Consider the following 15,518-nt stretch of genomic DNA (forward strand, 5'->3'; position numbering starts at 1 on the left):
GAATCATTTTGGCATGGATAATTTGAAGTACGTATTCCTCATTGTCCTGGCAGGCATGCTCAGCGCGGTCGCGGTGTTGTTCCTGGAGACAGTGGTTTTCCTACTTTACACGACCTACAACAGAAGGCGAGGGAACGCCTCAGTACACCGCAACACTCGTGCAACGGTTCTAGTTGCGTCGTATCTGGAGGATTCGCAGAAACGTCAGTAGCATCATGATCGGGTCTCGGCACCACGGTCCCTTTGAGTCCTATCTCCTCAAGAACGGTCCTCTCGAATTTATCTGCAGCCCTCATGCAATTTGGCGTTTACAGTGGTCCTGTTTGTTCAGCATAACGCATGCATTGCACAACGGGATTTTTCTAGTAACTATACTTCCCCAACCAGTCCGCAAGGCAGGCAATTGGTGCATACATGTAAGAGATAAACTGACTTAACACAGAGCCATGCTTGTGACGGGTCTTCGGAGCTTGGACCGGCGAGCTGTGACTTCTACCCGTGGATAATCACACCGCCGGCCAGTCACCCTGGCAAGGAAGCCGGCGTTTGTCCGGGGGAGCAGCTATTTCTTGGCTGTTTTTATATATTTATCTTTATCAAGTTATTTTCTTTTATAATATATTTCAGCACGGTTTTGGTTGCTGTCCATGCATGTTGACGGCGTTTTGAAGGCGAGGTGATGTTATCAAGATGACTGCAAGTTTTACTTTCTCCGGCAACCTACGGCCTGATCGGATGTCTGAGCGACTTAGAAGGATCGTTAGCAGGAGAGATAAAAGCTAGGGTCTTTGCATGATAGATTTACATACCTATAGTAAACGAAGCAAAAAGGAAGTATAACAGCGAGCGGAACGATGGATTAGTTAAATCCATACACAGAACGATCAAAATAAGAACCTAAGGTATCAATGTACATATACATAAGTTAACTACGCAGATGAGACCTTCGTCCGCTTTCTGCCCCCGCAGGGCAGCGCGGATGAGTCACACGCTTCTCGCGTGTCGATGTGCCACACAGTGAGGGGGAGAGAGAGAGAGGGAGAAGGGGAGAGGGGGGGAGAAAGAGAGAGTGGGAGAGAGGGAAAGAGAGAGAGAGAGAAAGAGAGAGCGAGATAGGGAGAAAGAGACAGAGAGAAAGAGGGAGAGAGAGAGAAAGAGAGAGAGAGAGAGAGAGAGAGAGAGAGGGAGAGGCGATGTCACAGGTTACGCATACAATATATATATATATATATATATATATATATATATATATATATATCCTACCATACACCACATTGGTACGACCACGACACTCTCACTGCGCCTGACAATGCACTTACGTGACGGGGCACCTCTGGACCACATGCGACACGAACACGACATGACATTGACACAACAACTGACAGACAGCACTGACATTTTACGGACGTGCAATGGCAGAAGACGCTTTCAAATGTGGGAAAGCATATTCATTAACGAACTCTCTACGGCCTTAAGCACACAGACAAATTCTTGCACAACTCTTGAACTAATGGGTGGTGGGCGGTGAGCACTACTGATATGATTGTGGCAATAGTGTTCTCATTGTGTCTTTGTAATGCTCCCATGATGAGTATTTCTTATATGCATCAAAGTGAAAATAGAGTTCTGTCTTACTTCAATTAGTTTTGCTTCATTTATGTTCTCCGTACCAAAAGACATTTTCCAACAGTAGTGCACACTTTTTTGTCCTTGAAAACCATACACTTATTTGTTGTGCCATTAGTCTTCTTCGACGATGAGATAGGATCTCGAAATGTTAGAATGTTAGGAGCGATGAATATATGAGTAATTTTGTGCAAACCATCTTTAATCTAAGTGATGATGCCAAGTTAAAAGCCCGGAAACTAGAACGATGCGTCAAAAAGCTCGTCAATGCTGTGTCAGCAATTATTTTTTATCAAACACATAGACACACACACACACACATATATGTGTATATATATATATATATATATATATATATATATATATACCATCAAGTGGCCTAAAGCTCTACGCCCTTTATTATCCTTGAGTAACCTTATTATCCACCACACTGCACTGTGCATACTGGCTCCACCAAAAATTTCATATCATTATCGCGTTGCGCGTGCCGGTAGTATGGCGTCGGCGGCGCAGGCCAGGCCAGCGTTACCGGCTGCGACGGCGGTCATTTCGTTGGCCTGACCTGGCCGGGTCACTCTGGATGGGGTGATCCGTAAAGGGAGTGGAACAGGGATATGGATGAATGAGTGGCCGGTTCTGCGTGGTAGGAGAGGTGGTGCAGAGCACGGGGAAAGGAAAATGACGGCCGTGAGTGATACCCGGTGGCCGGCTCCGGCTGGCTGCGCTAGCGTACCTGCGTCGCGCCGGTCTCCTGGGTGGCCGGCTCCGGCTGGCCGTGCTAGCGTACCTGCGTCGCGCCGGTCTCCCGGGTGGCCGGCTCCGGCTGGCCGTGCTAGCGTACCTGCGTCGCGCCGGTCTCCCGGGTGGCCGGCTCCGGTTGGCCGTGCTAGCGTACCTGCGTCGCGCCGGTCTACGGGGTGGCCGGCTCCGGTTGGCTGTGCTAGCGTACCTGCGTCGCGCCGGTCTCCCGGGTGGCCGGCTCCGGCTGGCCGTGCTGGCGTACCTGCGTCGCGCCGGTCTCCCGGGTGGTCGGCTCCAGCTGGCCGCGTTGGCGGGCCCGCGTCGTGCCGGTCTCCTGGGTGGCCGACTCCGGCTGGCCGCGTTGGCGGGCCCGCGTCGTGTCGGTCTCCCGGGTGGCCGTTCGACCACCCGCGTTAGGAGGTCGTCAGAGGCTCCCTGGCGTACACAGACGCTGCGATGCGCTATTGGGTGCATCGGTCGGTTCCGGTGGGCCCGCCCTGCAGCTTCCGGGACGAATTGTTCTTACATGACTATAGTTTTCCCATCGACTAAGCTCGCCGGGAATTCTATTCGCGCTCGAAATTGTTGGTGGAAACCAAGTCCATCGCGGGAACCAAACTCCAAATGACCACGTTAATTGGTTTAAAAGATGAGCAACGTTTCCTGCAGGGAAAGAAATCACGGAATCGGTGCATGGACCTTAAAGCGTTTGGAATCTAAAGAAATTGTGAACGACAAAACATTCAAAGACGTCAGCGTAGATGAGCAACTGCAGCTGGTCCAGGCGGTCCCAGTACAGGCTGGGGACGGAAAAGTTGGCCGAGTCGCACCCTATCCTCAGATTTCTTAGTCCAGTCGCATGTCGTCGCGTTGTGGCCTCACCGAAAATGCCGAGCCAGGATTATCTTCTCTTGTTCGCAATCACGTAGTGCAGTCTCATACTCTACATATAATGCTATCATACTCTATACATAATATATACTATAATCACAAACGCAGGTACAGGACTGCATTACATGAAAGCATTGCAAGCACATCAGTGGATATGTGCAACGGCGGCAGATCGTGTTTCGGTGGCAAGGTCATGAAAACGTTATCCCGTGAGCAATGCAGACATAGTGCTACAGGATGTGATGCGGATACCTTGGTATACTCGGCAAACAATTTAAGTCCAAAATAATCCCTCACACTATCTTATATTTACGAAGCTTACGGACAACTATCACCTTGACTTGCCATGAATTTGTGCACGTGAGTGCCGCACTCAGATGAAGCCTGCCCCAAATGCCCCGGATAAACTTGCAAGCGCGGCCAAAGATGCGCTGAATCCGACATGTGAACTCGAGCCGACGCGGCAGGCGGCCGGTTCAGAGGAGCCATCCGTAATCGGATAGCCAGCGGATTAGTGGGACGGACCAGGAGTAAACCGGTCGGCAGGTACGGACCGGCCCGGCGGAGAGGCACGGCAGCCTGGAGGCCGCCGCCGACGGCCGAGAGGCAGCAGCCGGCCTGCGACCTCCGAGGCGTCAGCACTGCACGCACCGCCGGCCTCGTCTCAGGCGTCATGCCGTTCCCGTCAGCTGAAGCCGTGCTGACGCTGCTGCTGGCCCTCCACGTGAGCCTTGCGCGCGCGCGCCTGTGCACTGTTGGCGCGTCAGAAGCGCAGCGCGAACGCCGCGTCGCCATGTACTGTTGCTTTCGTGCCGTCGAAGTGTCGGTTATATATATATATATATATATATATATATATATATAAATATATATATATATATATAGGGGTATATACCATTTATATGCATATACATATCAATATACAGGCAATGTTAGCAAGCAGGCTGCTCTTTATTTATGTTTTGCTGCAAATCACTGCGAACTCAGTATTAAGAGTATTTTTGGATGTTTTCTCGATGTATCTCTCTCATGAGATGTTCCGGTCAATGTTCACTTAAAATGACACTGAAGCTCATGGTACAAGGAGCATGAGACTTGAAGCTTATGATAAGAGAAATAAATTGCTATATTGCATGGCCAGGTATTGGCTCAATGTATCTTTAAAGATACAACAGCTAGCTCATATATAATTGCAAATCCAATAAGAAGACTGTGGTCTCCTATCTAATAATGCACATATTGGCCACACAATAATGACACTCTCCAGATGTCTGACCATGCACCTACAAAACGGTGTCCTGGGCACACACACGCGTGTGCGCACACACACACACACACACACACACACACACACACACACACACACACACACACACACACACACACACACACAACACACACACACACACACACACACACACACACACACACACACACGCACATACACACACACACGCACATACACACACGAAGAAACACGAAGTTAAAGCTGCATCAAATAGCTTTGGCTTCTTGTCATCAGATTGCAAGTCCATTCAAATGTGAACCAGACACGTAGGGATTCGGAACATGGATATAAAAGCTGGCTTGGTGACGTGACAAAAGATATCAGCGAAAAGTTTTGGAATCGTGCTAAGAGCAGGACACAAAGCTTGCATAATGCAATGTTCGGCGGACATGGCACGATTAGCATGGCTCGATCGCCAGTGTTTGGGACAGGCATCATCAACGAATATGTACTCAAAAACATAGAAATGACGTTCCCACTTTAAGTAACCGTGCAAATCGGGAAATGATTGTTCTGACATTTTACTGCAGCGTTGTGGGTAACCTTAGTAAAAAAGTGAACCAGAAAAGCATATGTACCAGGCGGCATGCCTGGCGCTATATTCAAGACTTGGGCAGTCGCCACGGCGATGTTTCTAAAAGACATTTTGACCGGTCGATAGACACAGGATAGGTGCCGATGACCGGAAGGAAGTCATAGTCTCCCCTATTTATAAAGGAGGGACCCTACGAGATCCTCTAATTATAAACTTATGTAACTTACGTGCAGTTGTTGCAAGCTGATCCAAATGATTCTGGCATCTTGAATGGTTTCCTATTTGAAGGAACAGAAGCTCATAGTTGATCAAAAGCACGGCTTCAGACGAAACTCATCAAGCAAGACACATTTGTTAATGCTCATAAATGATAAGGGAAAAGTACTGATCTAGCATTCCTTGATTTCACTAAGGCGTTTTACAATGTTCCCCATAAACGTCCACCCCAGAAGTTAAAATATTGTGGGATAAACTGGAAAATATTTAAATTGGATACCATCGTTTATTTCAAACTAAACACAGAAGGTGATCATGGGCAGCGTCCATTGTAAGTGTTTTTGTAAGTTCCGAGGTGGCCACGACCGTCTTTTAGGACCCTTGTTATTCCTTGCGTATATAAAGGGTATAGTCAAAGGATTTAATTGCGTAATATGTTTATTTGCTGATGACGTGGTTATACATTCATGCGTCGATTGTGCTCGCCAGACGAGTGCGATTTTGTGGGCAAGTTTGTGCTCCAAAGCTGGGTAAGGTGACAAATGGCTAATTAATTGACTTTAAGATTTCTAAATGTGCCATTATGCGAGAAACTGGAAGCAGATCTCTAACGGCACGCCCTATATTTTGAATAACATTGTGATAAAAATGGTGGATAAATATAATTACCTTGGTGTGCAAATATCAGACAGGCTTAATGGAAATGAACATATCAAAACATGGTTGGGAAAGTTAGCCAAATAATCAGGCTTGGCTAGAGAGTATTTAGCAGATGTACCAGAAATGTATAAAAACTGTCTATAAATTATTAGTCCCACCAATATTGGAATACGCACGTTGCGTATAGAACCCCAATGCCACGCACTTAGTCCATTGCATAGAAGTGGTTCAAAGGAGGGTAGCCAGCCTTGTCGCAAGCAAGTATCGTGGGCAAGAAAGTGTGAATGGTATGCTTGTTGAGCTACGTTGGAGACCGCTGGAACTTAGACGAAAGCGGGCCAGGTTTCGCCGACTTTCTGAATTGCAAATGAACTCAACGATATCAACGTTGAAAATATTATTGTCAGACCAAGCCATGTTGGGTATAGGGATCATTCAAAAAACACCCACTTAGTGCAGTCTCGTCTTGTCGCCATGCATAATTTAACCGCCGCTGTAAGCTATGTGTGCATGGACGTTCTTTCTGGCTATTGCTGTATTATCAAGGTTTTAAGTGCTGAGTATTGTTATCTTCGTGCAGCATTCTCAAACAAAGGATTGGTGTACTATTGGCGATCTAGTTCTTTGTGCAGGACATCGTATGATGTATTTGCATCCACCTCCAGGGCCATTATAGGTGTCTGTGGTGTAAGAAACAGTATGAATATAAATAAATGTGTCGAGCAAACGGCCAAAAATTTCATTTTTGCTGAGTTTGCTTCGCTTTGATTTTTGATAAAACATGTGTACATATATAACACACACACACACACACACACATATATATATATATATATATATATATATATATATATATATACATATATATATATATATACATATATGCGTGTACACAGAACATAAATATTTTTATATCCGCCGGCCTGTGCAGTGATCACGCGTGCAGGCGACACCTAGCAAAAACCGAACGAGTTGTGAAACTGTAGCGCACGTCACTGCCTTCTGCGACGAAAGAGAAAATGTGGCAGTAGTTGCCCTTTGACCGTTCTGTGGTAGGCATATCACTAATATCATTAACTAACATTAACTGAACAGCGAAGCTGTGGGGACGCACACAGTTCTCACCCGACGCGCAATACCACACACACGACAGCACTCGTTGGCGCCACCTATTGTTGACCCACACGACTAGGTCTTGACCTCGTACCGCTACAAAACGAAACATTGACTACCCGAGCCTCGGTGTTATGGACTTGCTGTGCTGAGGTCTCCCGCAAGAAACGTCCCCTCCCAGCCCGGCGGGGACTCAGGGATGGTACCACGTAGCTGATGGTGCCCCTGACCACGCCGGCCGCCGTCACGGGGCAGTCGGCCTCCGCCCGGGCCGATGCGGTGCAGCTGACTCCAGGGTGGAGGGTGGCTGTTTCGGCTCACGTCAAGCGCCGTATACATATATGGCGCGTGTATACGCGTGAGCTCGCGTGGGGATCTGGGGCGTGGGCTACCCAGCCACCCTTGGTTTCGATACACGCAATTCAGGAATGGAAAGAGCACATGTCAAGCATTTTTGTACTTGTCATTGCCTATTCGGACTTCCCGGTCAGCTCGAGAGGTCAGTCTTCCGCTCGTCGCGGCGTGAATTCGAGTCGCTTCAGGCGCCCGCTATTCGCACGTGACTAAGGTGGCCAGCGGACGGCGGCAGCAGCCGCATCGAAAGCCATGCTGCGTCGAAGTGCTGGGCGGACCGGGCAGAACATTGCAACACATGACACTTGCGCCACAGAATCCCGCCGTTGATCTGGAATTTCACCATCGAACCATGCAGCCAGGGTTAACGCAACAAGCGCTGTTCATTAGGAGCTTTCATCACAGAAATCCATGTTATGCAATGGTTCGGGCTAAATCATCTCTTTTTTAATGCCCAGTGGTGCCCAGGATCTTTGTTGCATCAATTATAAATGCACTTCCGTGAACAGCGAAATGTAGAGACAACAGCCGTAATTGCGTAACAAAACCAGCGGATAGTCGAGTACATGTGTACGCAGCTGAATGTACGCAGCTGAAACTATTGTTAAATGCACCAGAGCAGACCAACACCAAAAGCTCATTGATACGCCAGGTATTGCACCTTTTGGCGTTGGTGGGGTTCGCTAGTCTTTTCGTGGGGCGTAGGTACCGGCAATGGGGCCTGGACTCACTCGTCAATAAAAAAGCACCTAGTTTAGGCGGGTCACGTGATGGCGCACGTACAAACAATGCAAGGCTCCTGGAAACTGTTGCAAGTTTTCGTCAGTGTCATTTCAAGTTCTTTCTCGTGAGTCACTTGCCAGTCATACCGCACTTGTATTAATTTCCGGCTATACAAAGTAATGGCCTTGTATGGTCGCTTTCAACAATAAGGAGAGCATATTACTTTTGCAGTACCATTGACCAATGACTGGGCAGATACAGGGAACAAACATGGTGATTAAGACCATCTCGCCATGACTGACGCGGAGGAGTGTGCACAAACACACGAAACTACCTACATGTAAGCCGTCGGCGCGGATATCATGAACTGGTACCGGTGCACATAGTCGGTATATGTGCGTGTATTTACGAGCATGAATGCATTATGCGTAAGCTATCACACCAGCCATCTACACGTCATAAGCGCCTACCTTGAACTGTGCATGGCGGCTCAAAACCACGCCCCTCCCCCTTTGTTTCTGCAAGACCTCTTTTTTCTGAACAGACCTAGAGTCACTTCAGAGGAGGAATTACTTCTGGCTTAAGGCCATGCAAAGGACTGTGTTAAAGAAGTGTTACCAGCTTATGCTGTCCGGCGTAAACAAGGGAGAGGGCATTTGATACATTGCATTACATTACCTCAACATGGCTCATTTTGTCCAGAAAGTCCAACCACAAGTAAAGGAAACCGCAGCAACAGATATATCTATTTCACCCCACGCAACACACATTCCATACGCTTGAACGAGAAGTGATCCCCTCACCGACCCTTCCACCACAATGTTCGGGTGCGCCGAGTCCTGCGTGTGGCGTCCGTGGCAGCGGTGGTCTTGGCTCAGCCGACTTGTCGGCGACCCGGGCGATGGATGGATGCCGGGCCGCCTCACCGCAACAGCGGGGCGCTGTGTAACACAGCGCTGGTGCCCCCAGGCGGTGGTGACGTGCGCCGCCGAGACCGAGCCCCGGCAGCCGGCCGACCCCGGCCCGCGGCTCGCCGAGACCATCGGGCGCAGCGACCCGTCCAGCCCGATCGAGGTCAACGCCCCCGGCTGCGGCGCACCATCGCCCCGACTCCTCGCCGCGATCCAGGAGCCTGTGACCGTCGCCGCTGCGGCAGAGCCCGCCCTGCCGCCTCCTAGGCCGCCGCTGCGCATCGTCGGTGGCCGGCCGGCTCCGGCAGGCGCCTTCCCCTGGCTGGTACGCACTGCGCGGTATGGTGCGCGGTATGGCTGGTGCGCACTGCGCGGAATGGTGCGCGGTATGGCTGGTGCGCACTGCGCGGCGGCATACGGCCCGCTCAGCTGTCCGGGCTTCTTCTTTGCCGCGTGGGATATGGACCACTTCACTCAGACCCACTTGTTGTTGCTCAAAACGCCGCTCCAAAGCTTTAAATGGCGACGTATAAGCCCGCAGAGATCCCAAAATGGTCGGCAATTAGTAAACAGCAGCAGCATACGAAAGCAAACAATAACGAAGCACATTTGTAACATCTTAACGGTTGTCCCCCTCCCCCCCTCTCCCTGAATCCACGACAGAGCGATGACCAGCACTGCCAGCCGCATCCCTCTGACCAGTGTTCCGCGGGTCACCGAGGTCACCGTTGTCGTAGGTGGGCGTGGCCAACTTCTTCGGTTCGATCCCGTTCTGTGGCGGCGCCATCATCAACGAGCGGTTCGTGCTGACGGCCGCCCACTGTCTCATGAGGTACGCTCAACCATAGGCGGATCTCCTGGGGGGGGGGGGGGGGGCACGGGGCCATGGCCCCCCAAAACCTCTGAGAGTGTGTTTTGGCCCCCCCCCCCAAAACATTCCCAGAACATCATAAAAGTTTCGTCTTCTTGCCGTCTGTTTTAACTTGAGCTGTTTTAACTGCTTTGTTTTAACTTCTGTTTAAGTCCGCCCCTGCGCTCAGCGCGCGTCCCGCCCCGGTCACGTGACACGCGTGACGTCAGCCGGCCTGGGCACCACATGACGCGACATTTGCATCCTTGCGAAGTTCTGTATGTGAATCGTGCTTGTTTTACGCGCCCTTCGGGCGTCACCTAGTTTTCGTGCATCGGACGCCGCTCAGTTGTTTGCTCAGCTGTTTGTCTATGTAGCTCATCGGAGCTGGCAGCCAGAACGGCGGTGAAAAGCATTCATGACTGAGCACGTCGCCAGTCGTAAAAAAACGGACCAGTACGTGTGTTCGTGATCCCAAAACTTTGTTGCGCCCCCATGTCGATGTCAAGACCCAACGTAACTCAGCGTGGGTGCTCTGGATTATATTTAATCTGCTGGCCAAACTAGGTACCCCTGCATTTCTACCAACGTCATTCCTCTACTCCCAGCAACCTGATTCCAGACGATATGAAAATTTCTTGCTCGGCAAAATACCTTGAAGGTTTCACGCGCTGACGTCGTCGGCGTTCCCAATTTAATTTGCATTATTCACAGCGGATAATCTCGCATCATACAATGATGCGCGTTCAATATTCGCGGCTGATGCGTCACGGACATCATGTGGCGACGTCTATGTCACGGTTTTACCTAGGACGAATGCAAAACGCTGCATTCAGTGACTGGCTGGCGGCATGGCAGCACGTCAGGAGCAGAGACCGGCGCCAACACACACACACACACACACACACACACACACACACACGCACATATATATATATATATATATATATATATATATATATATATATATACATATGACCATCCGCAGCTTCATAAGCTTGGTCATGCAATGCGATGCCCGTAAATTCCGCCCATAGCCTTCCGTGGTCTGTACTTGCGATATGGATGTACAAAGCGTGCGTTGGGGGGGGGGGGGGAGCATTGATAGTGATGGCGCAAAATGGCCGTTGCCGTCGACGCGCCTATAACGCGCCCTTAATAGCAAACTAAGTGACCATGGACGCTGCTCTTGACATACACGGACGGCTGACATAATGGACTCAATGATGACCACTGGTGCCTCGTGATTCAAACGTCAGTAATTTACTCTCATGGTAAGTCGGCCAGTTGAATTAAGTTGACGCCAAGTTAAGAAATCTTGAGATCGGACTGCATTGGCCATTAGTTACGACTGCTTGGTTATCACCCACCACACTAACCTGGACTATCGTAACCCTGACAAAGATGGGGGCATTGATAATGTTCATCACACGACCGCTCCAGTCTAAGTATAAGTACTTAAAAAATGGGTTATCTGTACTGTGAGCAGTCCGTTTGCTGGCGAGGTATCAGTATGGGGCGTTGCGAGGTTGATTTCCATCGCCTGTCATCAAACGCCAGCATCGACGCACATGTCAAATGTCCATGTCCAGCCTGCGTCGATTATGATCTTCGAGATGTGACTAAGCCTGATATTCAAACCTTCTTTTCAGCCGATACCCCATTACTCTGAGCGTGCTGGTCAACAAGCAACTTCGGAAAAAGGACGCCAATCAGATCAAGTTTAGCATTAAGAGGATCATCCGGCATCCAGACTTCAGTCGCAAAACACTCAATGCCGACCTGGCTCTGCTCGAGTAAGACCGCTGGCTGACACGTCTGTGGCCCATAACACTCACTGCCGACCTGGCTCTGCTGGAGTAACACCGCTGGCTGACACGTCTGTGGCCCATAACACTCACTGCCGACCTGGCTCTGCTGGAGTAAGACCGCTGGCTGACACGTCTGTGGCCCATAACACTCACTGCCGACCTGGCTCTGCTGGAGCAAGACCGCTGGCTGACACGTCTGTGGCCCATAACACTCACTGCCGACCTGGCTCTGCTGGAGTAAGACCGCTGGCTGACACGTCTGTGGCCCATAACACTCACTGCCGACCTGGCTCTGCTGGAGTAAGACCGCTGGCTGACACGTCTGTGGCCTATATTTACACCATTCTCCCGTGCAGCAGAGTGTACAGCATATATTGCATAATTCATTAGATTAGATGCATCGCTCGTTGCATAGCATAAATTGCATGCCGTAATCACAAGTAACCAGACACCAAGGACAGCGATATGCCAGAATCCGGCCTGTCAATGTTTCTGTACTTGCGAAAATGTCACTGACATCTCTCACACTTTCGTGACGGCGGAATACTGCTACTGTGCGATCGAGCCGAGCAAATCTGTCAGGAGCAGTCACCGCGTGTGCTGCAGACTGAAGGAGTCGTCGCCATTGACTTTGTGTGCTGCAAGCTGAAGCAGTCGCTGCCAATGACTGTGTTAGCTGCGGGCTGAAGACGTGGCTACTTAGGACCGTGTGTGCTGCAGGCTGAAGGAGTGGCTACTAATGACCGTGTGTGCTGCAGGCTGAAGGAGTGACTACTAATGACCGTGTGTGCTGCAGGCTGAAGGAGTCGCTGCCAGTGACCTTGTGTGCTGCAGGCTGAAGGAGTGGCTACTAATGACCGTGTGTGTTGCAGGCTGAAGGAGTCGCTGCCAGTGACCTTGTGTGCTGCAGGCTGAAGGAGTCGGAGCCATTGACTTTGTGTGCTGCAGGTTGAAGGAGTCGCTGCCAATGACCGTGTGTGCTGCAGGCTGAAGGAGTCGGAGCCATTGACTTTGTGTGCTGCAGGCTGAAGGAATCGCTGCCAATGACCGTGCCTTAGCTGCAGGCTGAAGGAGTGGCTACTAATGACCGTGTGTGCTGCAGCATGGAGTCGCTGCCAATAACCGCGTGTGCTGCAGGCTGAAGGAGCCGCTTCCAATAACCGTGTGTGTTGCAGGCTGAAGGAGTCACTTAGGGAACTGATCTTGGCCCGCACCGTGTGGCCCATCTGCCTGCCGACGGCGCCGTGCGGCGGCGGCTCCAACAGTGACGCCTGCTTTCTGGGGCGCAAGGTCATCTTGGCCGGCTGGGGCTCGCTCAAGCGGGGTGGCCCCAAGCCAGTGGAACTACAGTACACCAGCGTCAACATCCTGCCGAACGGCCCTTGCGCTGAGAGTTACATACGGGAAGACATCCGCGTCAATGACAACATGATCTGCGCCGGACTCGAGGCCGGGGGGAGGGACACTTGTCAGGTGAGGACAGGTGTCCGATGGGGACGCGTCTCAGGTGAGGGTAGGCATCGGATGAAAACAGGTGGGGACAAGTGCAGAGCGTGAGATTGTCGGACGGGGACAGCTGAAGAGCGGTCCAGTGGCAGATGAGGGGAGCAGCCGAAGAGCGGGATGAGCGCCGTGTGGCGAGTGGGGACGGGTGGATGGTGGGATGGTGTCACAGCACGGTGTCAGGTGCAGAACACGTGGATAGCGGGACAGGGGACGGGAAAGGGCACGTGGAGAGCGGAGGAGCGTCGTTTGTCGCAAATGTGTTGTGCGTGTGTGGGGGGGGGGGGGGGGGGGGGGCTGCTAAACATGATAAAAGTTTCTCCCAACATACGCCACAAAAGTAGTTTTCCCCGGATTTTTGTTCCTACTTTCTTCTCAGAGTAGGGGAGAGGGGCTAGAGCCCCTTCCCTCCCCCAATAGGTCACCGCATCTCTGGGAAAGCGGAACGAATGTCAGGTAACGACATGTGGATAGTTGGACGAGTGATACACAACTCAGAGCGAGCTGCCGCGCTGACAAAGCCAGTGCCGTTGCTGGCGGCACCCGAAGTCTTCACAGCCCACCCTGTCGCCCGCTCCGTTCTGCTTCGCATGACGGCGAGCTGGTTATGTCGGCAGGGCGACAGCGGCGGCCCGATGATGCTGGAGCGGTCCGACGGCGCCTTCACGCTGGCCGGCGTCGTCAGCTTCGGCTTGTTTTGCGCCTCGCCCGACTTCCCCGGCGTCTACGTGCGCGTGACCGGTACGTCCGTCCCGCCGCAACAGCACTCGTTCGCGCGCCGCCCGGCGTCCGCATTCCAGCGCCCGAGCGCAAGAGCTCGCGAATCCCCAGAGATGGATCCCTGCGTGTGTGGGCGTAAGGGCATGCCAAGGACCGATTAATTTGCATGCACATATACACCCCGGTGACTGACTTGTGCTTAGTAGGGGTTGTGCCTGCCCAAAGCCATGCCAGCGTCTAGCTAGTATGCCTGCAACCCACAGGCGGGTGCCCGCGCACGGATGCTCCGATAGCCCGGTATCTGGGGACGTGTATTCCAAAGACCGGTCTACGCATACCGGCACGTTCTTAAGAATCCCGCATGCCGTTTGCGTACATCCGCAAGTAGTGGCGTCCAGGTGGCACGTTAGTCAACAGACCATTGTCTAGTGGACCTCTGTTTGTCTGTGTTTGTGTGCATCATGCCTGCGTGCGTCTATCCTCATACAGCCGCGTGCATGCCCGCATGCTCATACAGCCGTGAAGGTTGGCATGCTTATGCAAGCGTGCCCCGATCGACCGGTGTCCTCTGCGTGTGGCATGTCTTTACAACTCAGATCTCCTGTCGGCGGACTCACACGGTCATGACCGCGACGTCTGCCCCAACAAGGCCAGCCGAGCGCTCACAGCGCGTGGCCTGACTGGGATCTCTCCACGGCCCGGCCCCGAAGGGCCCCAATGGTCGGACTTCGAGCTCCTGAGCAGTTTGGTGCATCATGTGTTCTGCGTGTGCACCACTCAATGTGCCCAAACAGATAAACCCGCTGATACGGCGCCAGGGATGTGCATTTATACCGCGGGGGACGTTCGTGTTGGCAGCTGCTAGGGGATAGTCAACAGCTGTCTGACACACGCACAGGGCCAGCATGTGCATGCCGCAGATGCCGAATAGATTTGATTCCCTGTTTCAGAATTTATCGACTGGATCACACAGGAAAGTCAGCTCTGAAGTCCTTGGAGGACCTGAGAAGTGGACGCTTCTGGGAAATCGGAGCACAGAATGAAATCGGAGCACAGTATGCGCCATTTGAGCACGGAAATATTCCTTCAACCAAGAGCCATTTCTGGTGGGCCTTCGCAGCTGTGTGATGTTTGCTGTCTGTCGTGAATAAATGTGCTCCGGTTTGTGTTGGTTACATCCTCACAACTTTCACACGACCCACGTCTCCATGGTGGCACCCGAGCCACGCTAGCCAAATGTTCAGTTTTGACAACTCGATGATGAAGGTATGGACATACCGCACATACCAGGACCGAGCGATCAAACCGGCAGCGCACGGCGCGGAGGCTACACCGACATCAGTCGACAACCGCTCTCCCCATGGTTGAAACTTCCCATGGCCAGGGAAGGGGCCGTGGGCCTCTGGAGCTGCGCGTCAGCAGTGCGTTCTTTCCCATACGTGGGAAAGTACGCGCCGATCTCTTCTGGTGCCGTGCCGCACACCGACAAACCCCAACGAAGAACCATTTTCGTGAACACGACTTCCGTGAAACGATTCCTCCGGCAGTCATGACTCCGTAGTGGAGTCGTCGGGCT

The 15,518-nt window shown here is 51.7% G+C and overlaps 1 protein-coding gene across 1 annotated transcript; it reads left to right on the forward strand.

Moving 5' to 3' along the window:
* Window positions 1-3,922: 3,922 nt before the first annotated feature.
* LOC119110443 (trypsin-1) lies at window positions 3,923-15,100 on the forward strand. Its single transcript, XM_037234273.1, has 7 exons — window positions 3,923-3,982; window positions 9,117-9,383; window positions 9,796-9,890; window positions 11,561-11,704; window positions 12,895-13,192; window positions 13,840-13,963; window positions 14,893-15,100. The coding sequence occupies exons 1-7, from the start codon at window positions 3,932-3,934 to the stop codon at window positions 14,928-14,930; spliced, it is 1,017 nt and encodes a 338-aa protein (XP_037090168.1). The 5' UTR covers window positions 3,923-3,931; the 3' UTR covers window positions 14,931-15,100.
* The last annotated feature ends 418 nt before the right edge of the window (window positions 15,101-15,518 follow it).

Source organism: Pollicipes pollicipes, unplaced genomic scaffold (genome assembly GCF_011947565.3).
Source record: "Pollicipes pollicipes isolate AB1234 unplaced genomic scaffold, Ppol_2.1 Scaffold_7231;HRSCAF=8579_pilon_pilon_pilon, whole genome shotgun sequence".
Taxonomy (NCBI): Eukaryota; Metazoa; Arthropoda; class Thecostraca; order Pollicipedomorpha; family Pollicipedidae; genus Pollicipes; species Pollicipes pollicipes.

Bases quoted from the DNA above. Each gene is read 5' to 3' on its own strand.
- LOC119110443 (XM_037234273.1), top strand. From the start codon at position 3,932: ATGCCGTTCCCGTCAGCTGAAGCCGTGCTGACGCTGCTGCTGGCCCTC. The intron at 3,983-9,116 runs GTGAGCCTTGCG...TGGTGCCCCCAG, and splicing joins CGCTGCTGCTGGCCCTCCAC to GCGGTGGTGACGTGCGCCGC. The intron at 13,964-14,892 runs GTACGTCCGTCC...TCCCTGTTTCAG, and splicing joins CGTCTACGTGCGCGTGACCG to AATTTATCGACTGGATCACA.